Genomic DNA, 14996 nt, shown 5'->3' with positions numbered 1-14996 from the left:
GAGGGGGGGGCATAGGAAACTAAAACTAAACCAGAATGTAGCCAAGCAAGGAAAATATACCGTATCTGGTTTCTTTAATTTTAAAACGCTATCAAGAACGTTGGCTCAATGGGGCAACCGGATTATGACAAAGATAGGAAGGAGGTGGTTGCGCCAGAGAAGAGATGAGTGAGCTAGAGAGAGGGGACTTGGAATTTAAAAGTAATGTGGAGATGGGCAGAGGAGGATGCTCGCGGCCGTGAAAGAAGTGTGAAACAGCAGGGATTAATTAGATGTAATTAGCACGCGCTGGGGTGAATGCCTGAGGCCGAGCTGCCTGATGCAAGGCGGCTGGGAAGCAAATGGCAAGCTCGTGCATGAGCACATGCACTCTTGGAAATCCGCCCGATGGTTTGACGGCTTATTTTGGCTACTATACTCTCGTCCTATTATCCCTTGCGGGATTAATAGGACGAGCCCTAAAAACAGGAAGCCAGAGAGAGGGCATATATTTAGTAATGTAGAAAAAAATAATCACACATCCTGTGGTCCAGTAAACTAATGGCACACATTTTGTAGCACACAGGCATCCTGGCCAGTTATGGCCCAATAACTGATCCGTATTATGTGCATAAGAGGCTGATGTGCACATATCCTGGCTAAATGATCAGGCATTATTAGGTGTAATGATACTAGTAATGGATAGTCATATAGGATGTTCCTTTAATCTGCATGGGCACGCATCATGTGGCACAGTAACCAGCAAACGTAGCAACATGTGACCCAGTAATCCATTGGTCTGGGCTTAAGTGTCCCAGTGAGTGAAAGGCATCCTGTGACTTAGTCTCTATTGAAGCAGTATGTCGACCAACACCTGATCAGATATTATGTGGCCCAGTAACGGGTATGGTAGGCATTCCATAGCACTAATTATATGGCACTGCAATTGAAGAGTGAAGGGTTCAGTTCAAAGTAAACCAAGAAAAGATTGGCGCTGTTCTCCTTTTTGATAATCAGAAGCTTCAAGTTTAATTAAATAGCGCTATTGCAAGAAATTAATGCCAACCACTAATGGATTCTCACAATTGCACCATGTTTCCCCCGGTGCAATGCTATTCTAGTACAATTGTATTCATACGCCAATCATGGTTTCATTATATATGCATTTTCTTATTTATCCTAATTTTATACTACATACAATCGTTGTCTCTACTGTTTTATAATCATTTATCCCAATCAAAGAAAGTTCAAATCTAAACATATGTAAGTGAATGAGCTCTGCAACCATATATTCTAAACATCCACAAAAGGTGAATGTGAACCAGCTCTACCCTAAATGTGTTTTGCAGTCAACAGCCACTTTCGCAAGGCTTGGAAAAGCAGAGCCCGAATTCATCATCTTCAGTGTATGAGTTTCAACATTTAGATAAGTAATAACGAGACAATCTTAACTGCTTTTCACTTGTCATCTGAACCAGAACACAAGCAACCTCAGACACATTCGAGTCTCATCCATGAAGTACCTTGACTCCTCCACCAGAGTTATGGACCAACAAATAGGCTTAGCTGTGCATTAAAGGCCAACTTGTGTTTACTGCAGACTTGAGGCTTAGAATAATTTATATTATAATATAACTCTGCCATCTCTGTAGTGGCTCACACAAGCTATCCAATTATTAAATGGAGTCCACTCTGAGTATATCAGTTCAGATTCAGTAGTTCAGATTAAAGTATTCCATTCATAATTCTTTTATCGTCTGAATGGAGGTCCCTGCTATTTTGCAGTCTTGTATTTTGGCTTACTTAACCTTTCAGGATGTTTGCTAAGGTCCTTTCAATTGTATTAGGACATTTACAAAGACTGAGGTTTCATGGTGGCCCCTCCCTGGACAACTGGTTGGGGAAGACCAGTATTCTGGCTCTTAAAAGACACATCTACACAAAACAGGCAAATTGTGGTCAGTCCTGAGGGTCTTGCTTAGTTTGATTAAGGGATCAGTATTGGAAGTGCCACACACTTGAAAACAGAGGGGCCAGCTTGGACACTGTATTTTGTATTATCCCCAAAGGAAAGAGTGCAGAGCTTACAACAGATTGAGATCCTTCACATGCTTACTGTCCTACTAGCCTGGATTTCTCGAAGTTATGGACTTTTGTGTCTTGTATCTACTTGGTACCTCAAAGCAGTATTCTCACAAAACCTTAAGTTGATCCTGCAATTTTAGTGAAGTGTAGGAGAGTATGTTCTGATCCTTTTCGGGTGTCTGAGACAAGTGCCAGAGGAATTGCTGATAATGGATGTGTCCCTTTTGAGGATCAGACCCCACCCGAATGATCTCTTAATTAGCAGCACTTTGTGGCTAAGCAATAGCATCAATTACTTTCCTAAATCTGTGTGTCGATTAGCCTTACTTTTATCAGAGTTCTGAAGCACCATTCAAATTCCATTAAACATCACTACTTTGTACTATCTGAAAATTATTTGTGTGTAGGTTCAACGTGACTATGCCTAGAATCAGTGGTCATATGGTGGTAGGTGTAAAACTAATAAATAGTTTCAGCATATTCTCGCTGTAATTGGTAATCTGCATACAGATTGTCAATTCTCAGTCTGTCTCAGTCTGTCTCAAATGGTAAAGGAATGCAGACATTTTGTAAGCAACATTCCATTACTGGGCGATTTTTCAGATAGATTATTTTGTCAAGCGGCACCTTCAAATCTGTGTTTGGTTTCTGGAACGTTCCACGTTGGAGGTTCCAATGAGATAAGTTTGCCATTCTTTTGAATTTTCTGTAACACCATATGCTTCCATCCTAGGGGGAACCATACCAAGTGGCAGACACACAGTGAGAATTCTAAATGTATCATGGTGTCCCGTATGGGGGAAACATTGCCTCAAGCTGATTTTGTTTTTTGTGTAGTCCAAAACAGCATTTCCTCTGGTTTGGTAGCGGTGTTGCCCATAATTGCATTAATTGTAATAGGACTAATTGCAGGCATTAATTGTAATAGGACTAATTGCAGGCATAGCTAGCTGAACCTGACCAGCTTAAGGAGGCTTTGCTGGGGCAGTAGTGATTGTATGCAGAACATACTGCATCAAACGTCGATACAGCCTAACCAAGCAAGCGTGTCAAGCTGCAGTAGTGCCTGTGCATTAGGATAAGATGTATAGCCTGCTAAGTCTGGCCAGGTTGACCCTTCATTACTGAGATGACATAATCTTACATTGTGAACGTAAGTGGGAAGGTGCCTTGGAACCAATTAGGATGTTCCTGGTAAGCTAATGGTATTTCTAAATATTCACAAGGTATATAGGCAGCTGGAACTGCAGCCTAAAGTTATCTGTGAAATGTGCATGAATTGTTATTGACTGCAGGAAAATCAACTCAATAATAAAAACCTCACATCTGTACTCTTCTTGTGCCTCATCCTTACTGCAGGGTAACATCACCGCCAGCATTGACTAGCCCATGTCTAGTTAAATTTGCAGTTACTGCTTGTTTGCAGTTAAGAGAAATGAGAACTGGTAGCGCCATATTTAATTAATGGATTTCAAAGAAAGGAAAATACTATAGGGGAAAATCCTTTCAAACAATCAGGCTTAATTAACCTACAGACATAAATCGGTATTTCCTATTAAGCTGAAGTAGTATAAAAACTTTATCACCAAGGACGTCTACATATACAAGTATTAAATGTGCTTTGGGAACACTAAAGTAAACTTCTCAGGAGACCCATTAAACAGAAAATAGGTGGCGCCATGTTATGGTTCCTATGAGTGTAGTAGGACTGTGTATGTAGAACAATAAAAATTCATAATAAAGATACTGAGTCTTACTATATAATCACTAAATGTTTGTCTGTTTGGCTAGCTCACTGTACTGCATCGAAACTCCTAAATTTACAGAGTTATGGATGATTTCGTTAACCTAGAGCATTATTCTAAACGTCCTAACGAATATGCGGAAACAGATATACCCTTTTATTTGTTACTTATACATGAACAAAGTGTCACAAGAAAAAGATATGGTTTTGCATTTTCAAAAGTTTATTGAAAAGCTCTAATGTTTGTAAATAAAACATTAAATGGTGTTATTAAAAAGATGAGATCAAATTTAATGAGCGTTATTAGAATGGTGAAAAACAAACAATTCAACCGTGTTAATTGTTCATAATGTTAACAAACATAACTGCTGTCTATTATTAATATATCTATGTTAAAGAGACCATGTAGGGAGTACCCATCCACCAGGCCTTTTGGAATGACTCAACCCCATACCTTACTACTGTCAGGATGCTCACCTAGGGCATTATTAAATCCACTCTGTTTCGCGTGTGCAAGACTGCACACTTCTTCTCGCACGACTATCTTCCTTCTCAGTATGAATGCCAGGTACATTGGAACTGCATCTTAGTCACAGCACGCCAGCATTCCGTGATGATTCCAACAGGAAGAGCGCCTCTCCCCGACTTCAGCACAAATGCTATATCTATCTAAATAAAAATGTAAATGTTCGTTTGTTCAAAATCGCAAATCTCTGAAAGTTCTTCACCGAGTGCTTTGAAATGTTGACACAACGTTGGATTCGAATAGGGGGGTGTTTTTATATACACAACGTTGGATTCCAATGCTCACGTGTCGAATACGCAAGTGTTTTTAATCGAAAGGACTGGGTAAGAGTGGTCTGCTTAATTCAGGCACTCTGTTCATCACCACCCCCTTTTCTGAATCATTTTGTCCACCATATGCGTGGAAGGGTATACTCAGATGTGAGTCCCTTGCATCCATCAGGATTCAAGCAAGCCGGGCCGACGACGCCTGAAATGGCAGAAACCGGTCCCCGGAAGCTTGTTTACTTCCCAGTATAAGAATTGGCTTGGTAGTTTGGTTTGCCCTGTTCCCATCATGCACTGGGACAGGAACAGACTAATTTGCATATAGCCAAGTTCTGAGCTCGGATGGTGCAGTGAGATAAAAAACGGTGATGGATCAAGCCCTGATCTTTGGACTGGGTAAGAGTGGTCTGCTTAATTCAGGCACTCTGTTCATCACCACCCCCTTTTCTGAATCATTTTGTCCACCATATGCGTGGAAGGGTATACTCAGATGTGAGTCCCTTGCTCATTGCACCATCAGGATTCAAGCAAGCCGGGCCGACGACGCCTGAAATGGCAGAAACCGGTCCCCGGAAGCTTGTTTCCTTCCCAGTATAAGAATTGGCTTCGTAGTTTGGTTTGCCCTGTTCCCATCATGCACTGGGACAGGAACAGACTAATTTGCATATAGCCAAGTTCTGAGCTGGGATGGTGCAGTGAGCTAAAAAACGGTGATGGATCAAGCCCTGATCTTTGGACTGGGTAAGAGTGGTCTGCTTAATTCAGGCACTCTGTTCATCACCACCCCCTTTTCTGAATCAGGATGCTCACCTAGGGCATTATTAAATCCACTCTGTTTCGCGTGTGCAAGACTGCACACTTCTTCTCTCACGACTATCTTCCTTCTCAGTATGAATGCCAGGTACATTGGAACTGCATCTTAGTCACAGCACGACAGCATTCCGTGATGATTCCAACCGGAAGAGTGCCTCTCCCCGACTTCAGCACAAATGCTATATCTATCTAAATAAAAATGTAAATGTTCGTTTGTTCAAAATCGCAAATCTCTGAAAGTTCTTCACCGAGTGCTTTGAAATGTTGACACAACGTTGGATTCGAATAGGGGGGTGTTTTTATATACACAATGTTGGATTCCAATGCTCACGTGTCGAATACGCAAGTGTTTTTAATCGAAAGCCCAAACAGACACACAAAAATGTCAATGTTCCTTTGTTCAAAATCTTAAATCTCCGAAAGTTCTTCACCGATTGATTGGAAATTTTGACACAACGTTGGATTCGATTAAGCGCGAGTGTATATATACACAACGTGGGATTGGAATACCCGTGTGTCCAATACGCGCGTGTTTTTAATCGAAAGGCCGAACAGACCCTATCGATTTGGTTGCTGCGCAACAACTACAAGGGTCGAAAAGAATAGTCTACATTAATTAGGATGGACAGTTAGTGTCAGGATGGCAGACCGGGAAGTGGGTGGAGGGAGCGGGGAGGAGTTGGTTCACTTTGCATCATTAGCGCGTGTTTATATATACACAATGTTGGATTCGAATACGCGCGTGTACAATACGCGTGTATTTTTAATCGAAAGGGCGAACAGACCCTATCGATTTGCTTGCTGCACAACAACTGCAAGGGACGCTTAGAGACAATAGTCACAAAAACATATTGTGTACCCACAAGCATTGTGAAATTTAACATATTAGAAACGTGCGCTTACTCTTTTCTTTCTCTTCCATTTAACTAGACTGAGCCACATCAACGCGTGGCCGGGTACAGCTAGTTTATAATAAAACAGTAAGTTTATCACACTGTGCCAAAGTTGCAGAACAGAGTTTTAATTAGAGTGAAGCAGCAGAGTTGTCTCCTAAGAGCACAAACAACATTAGAACAATACAGCGTGTTCTGACTTGTGCTACCCTGGAACTTAATGTGCTGACCAGAATTCGACAATGTATATCTGGAATAAATGCGTGCCTAGTAAATTTTCGCAATCAAAAAAAGCACTTGCAAGCCACCATTAAAAAGTTATGCTAAGTTCAAAATGAAAAAGTTAAAATTGAGACTAAACATAAGCTACATAACACTGGGGACAAGTCTTAATAAAATGGTATCACGCAGAGTATTTCTGATAGATACATCTGCCGTGTGGATTCCTCACCTTGTGAATATCCCCTTGCGTCAGCAACATTCGGAATCAGTGAGGAATCCACAGGCAGATATAGTATCTACAAGAAAAAGCGTTACCGAAGGTAAGTAACTTGTTCGTTTTGATGCTTGTAATCAACAATAGATATTTACTGAGTGGACTTCTAGAAATTGTTTGCCCGTTTATACTAGCATAGAGCAGAAGAGAAAATGTAGCTAAGTGTCACATCTAACTGTTGGAGACACACACCAGCTGTTTAGATGAGTATGATTAGTAGTTAGATCTTTATTGATGGATTCAGTCCTAGTTAATTGCCACTAGAGCAGTGTATTTTCTTTGCTCTAAGCACATAGACTTGTCACACTGTTCCTTCGCATTTGTAAACATTCTTGAGTTTGCCATTTCCCTGACAATGACTGGTCCTAATGTAAATAGAGACCTGGCTACAATTTGTCATTTGTTCATTCCCATGATCATTATCTTTTATTTTAGGGACTTTTGGTTTCTGAAAATTTGTGAGGGTTTGTTAATTTTTTTGTCAACCAAAGATCATTTGATGCCATCTACTTGTTTTGACCTAAAGCTTCTTAGTCCTTGAGTTTTTAGTAACTTACTTGAGCAAGGATGGTGGGAGAGCTTTTGTATGATCCCAGTTTTTCTTACTTATTTACTCAATAAAATGGTGCAGAAAGTGGGTAATTTCAGCTTGAATTGTCTGTCTTCTCTTACATTTTGTTTATTCAGAACATCAGAGAAACAATTAGTCATGTTTCTCGGTTTAAAAAATTAAAGTGTTTCCCAAGCAACGGTTATTGTTTGGCTAAACTTTTCAATTCAATGTATTTATTCGGATACAAGAACATATCCATAAAAGTGCAGACAGAAAACAACATATACATTAAAAGTGATCCAACAGCAGAGGGGACGTAGAGAAGTTCCATTTAAAACAGGTCCTCCAGTAATACAGTACACATAAAAAGGATGCAGGTGCATTTTGAAAGTGTGTGTTAAGTTTCTTCTGTTATTCTGATGATCCTCTGTCCTGCCTGTTAATTTTGTTTTGTCTTTGGATATTTCTTTGGGAGTTTTTGACTCATAAGGAATCTACTTGCAGAGATCTTCATTAGTAAAATAAAATATGTATTTCCCGTTGATGCTTTTACTGATGGGTACAATGTTTCAGAATAATACATAACATCTGCTGTAGGAGGCTGGTTTAGTATATGGTGCACACTTATTAAGTGGAGCACCTTGCACTAATCCAGACAACCGTTATGGTGATTTTAGTGGTCTTAGTCAACCTTGGAAAGCTCTCTAAGTGGTAGCTGTGGAGAGCAGCCTTCAGGTTTCAACCAGAAGGAGTGTGAAGTTGCTTGTTTTACCAGTACTAAGTGAAAAAGAACCACACAGTGTAGTTATAAAAATATGTATTTATTATAAACACTCACTAACAAGTTGCAATATCTCCTACCCAGAGATATTATCACAATACACACAATACTTCAGTAATAGAACTGTTAAGTAGCACAGTTGTCTCCAGGGGGAGACTAAATCATATACTAATAAAGTGGAATGCGACCCACGACAGAAGAAGAGACTGAACCCAGAAGACTTGGAAGAGCCAGGGACCCAAGGAACCACCCATGGTAAGTACCCAGGAATCCCTCGGAGGCCATATGCAGAGTGGAAACATGACCGCGTGCTCAATACAAGTTCATGGGGAAGTCGCGGTTAACGTTTTCAATTAAAGGATCATGAAGAAACCCTTTAGAAGGTTGTAAAGTCACCCCACCCGTGGAACCAAGATACCTACACAAGAGAAGCCGGGTGCATAGGTGCAAAGTGACCTCAGGAACCGCCCTAGACCACAATGGAGTTCTTCAGTAAAGATGCTGCTGGCGAAGAAGGTCAAGAGAGTCTGGTGGAATCCAAGGCTTGATCCAGGAAGAGAAGTACCTGCAAGCAGAGTGTAGGCCGCTCAGGCGTGACCAGGTGGCACGGAAGATGAATGCCCGCAGATGTTGGAAGATGACCTTGGCGCTGTAGCTGTGCGGACCAGGTGACGCTGTGGAAGATTAGGATCCGTTCATGAGCTGTTCCACGTCTGATGTCAAGAGCCAGGGTGTCTGTGTCTGACGGGAGCACCCAATAAGCCTTAGCAGTGGCAACAAACGTGGCAGACAAATAAGGTGCAGTGTCGGAACCAGCAAGGTCCAAGCGACTCACTAACTGCAGGAGAGTCAGAGCAGGCCCGAGCAAACAGGGAATCCCACTGGGCCAAAGAAGACCATCAAGAGGACCCACAGGCCAGAGAGACAGGAGTCGCAAGAGGACCTCGAGCAGCTCACCAATGATGCAGGCTCACGGTGCAGAGGATAAGGTGAGGACGAAGATCTTGGTAGCAAGAGATGCTGGATGTTGGGGGTTGGAGCCCAAAGATCTATAGAGAAGTCAACAAGCCTTGGCAACATCGTTGATGCGGTTCACTTGGGTATTGCGTCAGCAGTTCTTACGAGGGATACTAACTTCAAACTTGCTGAGAAAACAGCGCAATCCTCGAGGGAGTTGCAGATCCACCACTTGTAAAGCTGAATCTTCTGTAGTCCATGAGAGCTCAGGAGCAGCAGAGCAGTCTGCTTTGTTGTGGTGCCTGCAGATGCAGGAGAGTATCATTCACTCCAATGGACATTCCTTCGGGTGTCTTGGATGCCCACAGGCCTGGAGAAGAACCTGTATGGAGCACTGGCACAGACAACGCAGAAGACTGGCTAGACGACTAGACCAGGAGCAGCAGGAGTCTTCCAGATGCAGTCTCTGTTCCCAAAGCGAAGTCCAACGAAGTCCAACGAAGTCTATAGTGCCCAGACGGTTGAAGATGAAGTGGTTTCGGATCCGAGTCTTGTCCTATGATTAATCTAAAGAACACCCACAGGTACACTCTTAGGTACCCTAAGGAAAGGGTTGGAACGATTCAGGGGTCCCTCCCAGAGGAGGGGCTGGACAGTGGGGAGGATAATCCCATGGCCTTTGTCCAGTTTCATGCCAGAGTGGGAGGCAACAGCTCCCTGAACCAAATGTGCCCTTCAAAGCAGTCTAGTGGCCCTGCCAACAGCCCCTCCCCAGCCTAATACACTAAGTCCTGTCTGTCTGTCTGTGAGGTAGTCACACCTTCTGTGACAGAAACCTATTGTCTTACCTTCCCCTGCTTGAGCTTGGCTCAGCAGCAGGAGGGCAGAATCGTGTCTGTGGTTGGCAGCAGCCCTAGCTTGCTGTCAGACTCTGGAAGACTGGTACCAGGAGCACATTGGCTTCCTGGAGGAGCCCCACAGTGCATGGAATCATACCTCCAACAACGTTTACTGTGTTTGGGGTACGATTCCAACATCTTTGCTACCAAACATGCCAGGGTTCATTACATCAGTTTTTTAGCCATCACGTAATGAAGCATGGCCACTAAATGTATCATAAAGGCTGACACACTTACAGCACCTGGTGAATGGACCTTGGGGATTGTAGGGACGTCCTGCTCATGCAGGGGCACCCTCACACTTCTAACCAAACACCCTGCCTTCAGGATTGAAAGGCCTGCCATAGGGGTGACTTATAGGTTTTAAGTGTTAGTGACCTCAAATTTAAGAAAATGTATATCTGTTGTAAGTGAAGTTAGCACCAGCTTACACAGGCTGCAATGGCAGGCTTGTAGTCCCAATTTGAGTGGTCTCCCATTGGTCGCATAATACATGCTTCAGTCCATGGGGGGACCCCTGGTGTACCTATGCCCTGGGTACCTTAGTACCATATACCAGGGACTGATAAGGTTACACCAGTGTCCAATCTGTGACGTGCCGAAGTACTCACCATGGTTAAATTTAGGGAGGAATCACAGAGGCTGGCACCAGCAAAAAGTGGGGGTAACCATGAAATCAGATCCTACTTTCCTTCACCTGCTCTCCTCACCTCTTTCTGAAAATGACTTGCAACTTGTTTTGGTGACAAAGACACATTGGAGTATGATGCCTGAGTCTCTCCACTGACAACACTCCATAACTTAGTTTGTGCATACATACTGGCACTTGAGTATGTATGTTTACAGGAAAGCTGTCAGGATTCCCGAGACGCGGCGTGACTCCAAGGGATATGACAGCGGCATCAGCCGCAGAACACGGCATCACGGGCGGACACGGACCACAAGGACCAGCATGCCTGGCGCGGATAGCGCGCACTCGGAAATGCGTACTTAAGACGCTAAGGACGACGGGAACGCTGTCGGATATTCGGATTCTTGCCGGCCGCCGTGATTTCCCGCAGTTCTCTTGAGTACCGAGGAAGCTGAACCACGCAGCGTACTGAAGTAAACGGACCCGCAGTTCTGGGTTACAGGACCGCGTAGCAGGTAGGGCGAGCGGCTGCTCGTTCTGTTTCAAATCGTGAGGAGTCTCTTAAAGAGTCTGGGTCGAGCGTTGGGTTCTACGCTCCCTGGACGTAGTGTGAGGCAGAGACGCACACCAAGGGAGGTGTTTGCCACGTCTCTGCTTGGGTTTCTAATACAACCAGACCCATCGGTAGAGTGCCCGGCTGGGCGTTCCCGAGTGTTGTGTCTTCTTAGCGCAAAGACGCCATCACACGCGCTGTTAACACAAAAGCATTTCCTGCCCCATCAGTCGTGTTCGAACGGCATTTTCGGCCGTTACTTTACACGGTGTCCTCTGTTGGAGTAATACCGGGACCGGTATTTCTGCAGAGGACGGTTGGACCTCGGCCCTCCTAGGACCAGGGCAACGACTGATGGGTATTGTATAGTTTATGTCACATTCTTTTGCTGTGTTTGGATGGGAACATTCGCATCATAGCGAGACGTTTTATCGCTCATTCTTCCTTTCCTTTGCCATATATATGTATTGTGTGCATTAAACAGTAATCTCTTGGCAGAACCTACACCTTGTTGTTGCTGTGGGTTTATCACCGACTCCCCGATCCCGAGATCTTAGGAAGATCACAAAAGCAGAGTAGCCATCACAATACATTTTAGCGAGGTCCTTTTTTCTATTTGAATGTTTGTTGGAACCCATTTCTGATGTGAGTTAATAAAAAAAAAAATATTATTAAAGGTTTGCCGTTGTATATTAGCAGCTTTTTAAAAAGATTTTCTAAATTAATTTCGTAACATTTTCAGATAAATATTTAATTGTATTACTCTAATGTGCTCAAGATTAAGCTGAGAACTTCGATTTGTTGATATTGCAGGAAACAAATCACTTATCAATTACTTTTTTTGCAGGAATCCTAGTAAATCACATTTGCGGCACACAATACCAAATGCAGAAAGAGCACGTGGACTTCTTGACAGTCCAACAATATTTAATTTTTCTACTGAACGTCTTATTAATGGTGTCCGAGGTACACAGACACGACCACAAGGACAACCTAGAACACGAATTCAAAGCAGTACAACTTTCATCAAGAAAGACTTGGGTGCATGTCGAATGGAACCATGTAGTAGTGAAACATCCCATGGCCTTGGTAGAGGACGGTGAGTTCAATGTTTAAAGGACTTTTATTATTGTTTTATGTCATGTCCTATAATGATCAAGACAACAGTCTTTTTTATTATGTTTCAGCCATAGTTTTGTCTGCTGGTATAACACTGGTAACAGGAGTCTTTAAATTTGGTTTGAGTCTGATCTTGTTCTTAACGGGCATTTGGAAATATTTTCTTGTTATCTAGATAAGACCAAAATCAAAGTGATCCCCTTTCTCTAAGGTCTGTTGAGTAGCTACTCCCCTGTGCCACTTCAATTCTTAGATGCAGAAGTGTTTGGAATACTGGTGAAGGGTGACAGTATTGAAACCGATAACGCTCTTAGTACCAAACAAAGGTAGAATAATGGTTCCATTCTTTCACCCAAGCCACTGCTGTGCAAACATGAGTTAATGTGAATGGATCACAAGACTAGATAGGAGATCACTCTGTTCATGCCCAGTCCATTCTGTTCGGTGACCTACTTAGTTTCAAGAAATACAGAGTTGAAAGAGCTGTAGTCTAGTGAAAGGGCATCAACTAAAATATATTAACTAAATTATTTTAAATAAAGCCACTAGCTACCAACAACATGTCCATCCCAACGATTATTTCAAACCACCTCAGGCACCAAAAGGATAACAATAGAGGCGCTGTCCCCAACAACCTCACTAATGTACCCCTCGTTTTGGAATCATCCTCCACCCTTTGCACCCCTAGCCTTAAATGCATACTTCTCAACTGCAGATCGGCCCAAAGACATTCCACGGAGGTCGCCGACCTCATCATGTCCCTGGAACTGGACCTAGCCATTCTGACTGAAACATGGCTGTCTGATTCCTCTACACCTATACTGGATATCCTAGTCCCTCCCAACTACTGTATCATTAGACTTGACAGGGACAAAAAGATAGGCGGTGGAATTGCCTGCATCTACAGAAGCAACCTCTCAGTCTCCAAAGTGGCCGTCTCCTCTCTTACTTCCTGTGAATACCTCTGCCTTGATATCATCAGCGAAAGCAAACCGGTATGCTCACTACACATTATATACCACCCACCTGGGGACAATCTCTCCTTCGTCCAACAACTCATGGATACAATTACAGCCAACTCAGGACGGCAGCACACCCAAATTTTCCTTGGCGACTACAATCTCCACTGGAATGACAGCAGTGACACAGTGGTAAACAGCCTCAAAAGCTTTCTCAACGCACTTGATCTCAACCAAATATGCAATGGCCCGACCCATAAGAGAGGCTCTACCCTTGACCTTATCATCTCCAAAGAGGGCGCTATTCAACTGGAGTCAATCCAACCTTGTGACTGGTCAGATCACCATATTGTCTCCTTCCTCATCAAGGAAAAAACCAGACTTAACTCAGTTCAACCCCCTAAGCACAAAGTGTGGAAAAGAGACTTGAAGAAACTCAACCCAAACGCCCTACCACCCAACAGCTGCAATCGGCTACTTCCCCCTCCCGGCGATACAGACGTTCAAATTCTGACTGACCACTATCTCAATACTATGTCCACAATAATCGATGAGGTGGCGCCCATGCAACTAAAAAGAGTCTCGTCCAAGAAGACTTCCAACCCATGGTATGACGGAAGCCTCAATGAGGATAGACGGGCGATGCGAATGGCAGAGCGCACCTGGAGGTCAGCCCCCTCTGCAGTGCACCTAAAAAGTCTAAAGAAACAGAGAAACGCCTACTTCAGGAAAATAAAACGCTCAAAAAGAGACTTCTTCAGCCTCCAGCTCGCCCAAGCTAAAAACCGTCCAAGAAAACTGTTTGAGTTAGTCAGAACACAATCTAAAGAGCAACCCCAGACAATCAGCTCCATGGACGTTACTCCTTCCTGCGAAGACTTCACTGCCTTCTTTATCCAAAAAACTGAGAGAATAAGAAGCGATCTCAATGACGCTATCCTGTACTCCAACCCCCGACACACAGCAGTGCCTCAACCAAAGAACAATGCTACTTGGTCATCCTTTGACACTTACTCCGTAGAAGAAATTGGCAGACTGCTCAGCGCCTTGAAACCTTCCAATCACCTCTCTGACCCCCTTCCTGCTAATGCTGTAAAAGACTTTTCCCCCTGGCTTCTCCCACTCTGGTCTAAGATTATCAATAGCTCTCTTCAACAAGGATCCATCCCCAACGCCCTCAAAGTAGGGCAAGTCACACCGCTACTAAAAAAACCAACAGCAGACCCCACTGATCTAAACAATTACCGCCCTATTACAAACATTCCCACTCTCGCTAAACTGTTGGAAAAATGCGTACAACTACAATTGACTAAACACATAGATAAGTTTGATCTCCTAAACGCTTATCAGTCAGGCATCCGAGCAGGGCACAGTACCGAAACTGCCATGACTCACATAGTGGACGATGCCCTCCAAATCCTAGACCAAAACGATACCTGTCTCCTCATCCTTCTGGATCTCTCCTCAGCATTCGATACAGTTAAACATGAGAACTTACTCGAACTGTTAAACACAAGAATGGGCATATCTGGGACTGTTCTAAAGTGGTTCACCTCATTTCTACACAACCGGACACAAAGAATCAAAAGCAACAACCTGCTGTCCTCTCCGGTAACTGTATCGCTAGGCGTCCCTCAAGGATCCTCCCTCTCCCCAACACTGTTCAACCTAGTTATGGAACCTCTCACTACGTTGTTACAGGCTTCTAATGTGCACTTTCACATGTATGCTGACGACACCCA

The 14996-nt window shown here is 43.4% G+C and overlaps 1 protein-coding gene across 4 annotated transcripts in view; it reads left to right on the top strand.

Moving 5' to 3' along the window:
• LARP4B (La ribonucleoprotein 4B) overlaps nucleotides 1-14996 on the top strand; it is a 639242-nt gene that overhangs the window by 313176 nt on the left and 311070 nt on the right. For all 4 annotated transcript variants that reach the window (XM_078663295.1, XM_078663296.1, XM_078663294.1 and 1 more), the window contains one exon: nucleotides 12024-12275. In XM_078663295.1, the coding sequence (XP_078519421.1) occupies nucleotides 12024-12275 (252 nt within the window). The remainder of the gene's footprint in view (nucleotides 1-12023; nucleotides 12276-14996) is intronic.

This window comes from Lissotriton helveticus, chromosome 10, assembly GCF_964261635.1.
Source record: "Lissotriton helveticus chromosome 10, aLisHel1.1, whole genome shotgun sequence".
Classification (NCBI taxonomy): Eukaryota; Metazoa; Chordata; class Amphibia; order Caudata; family Salamandridae; genus Lissotriton; species Lissotriton helveticus.
Note: the sequence above shows the minus strand (reverse complement) of the source record. Positions and strands in the feature narration are given on the sequence as shown.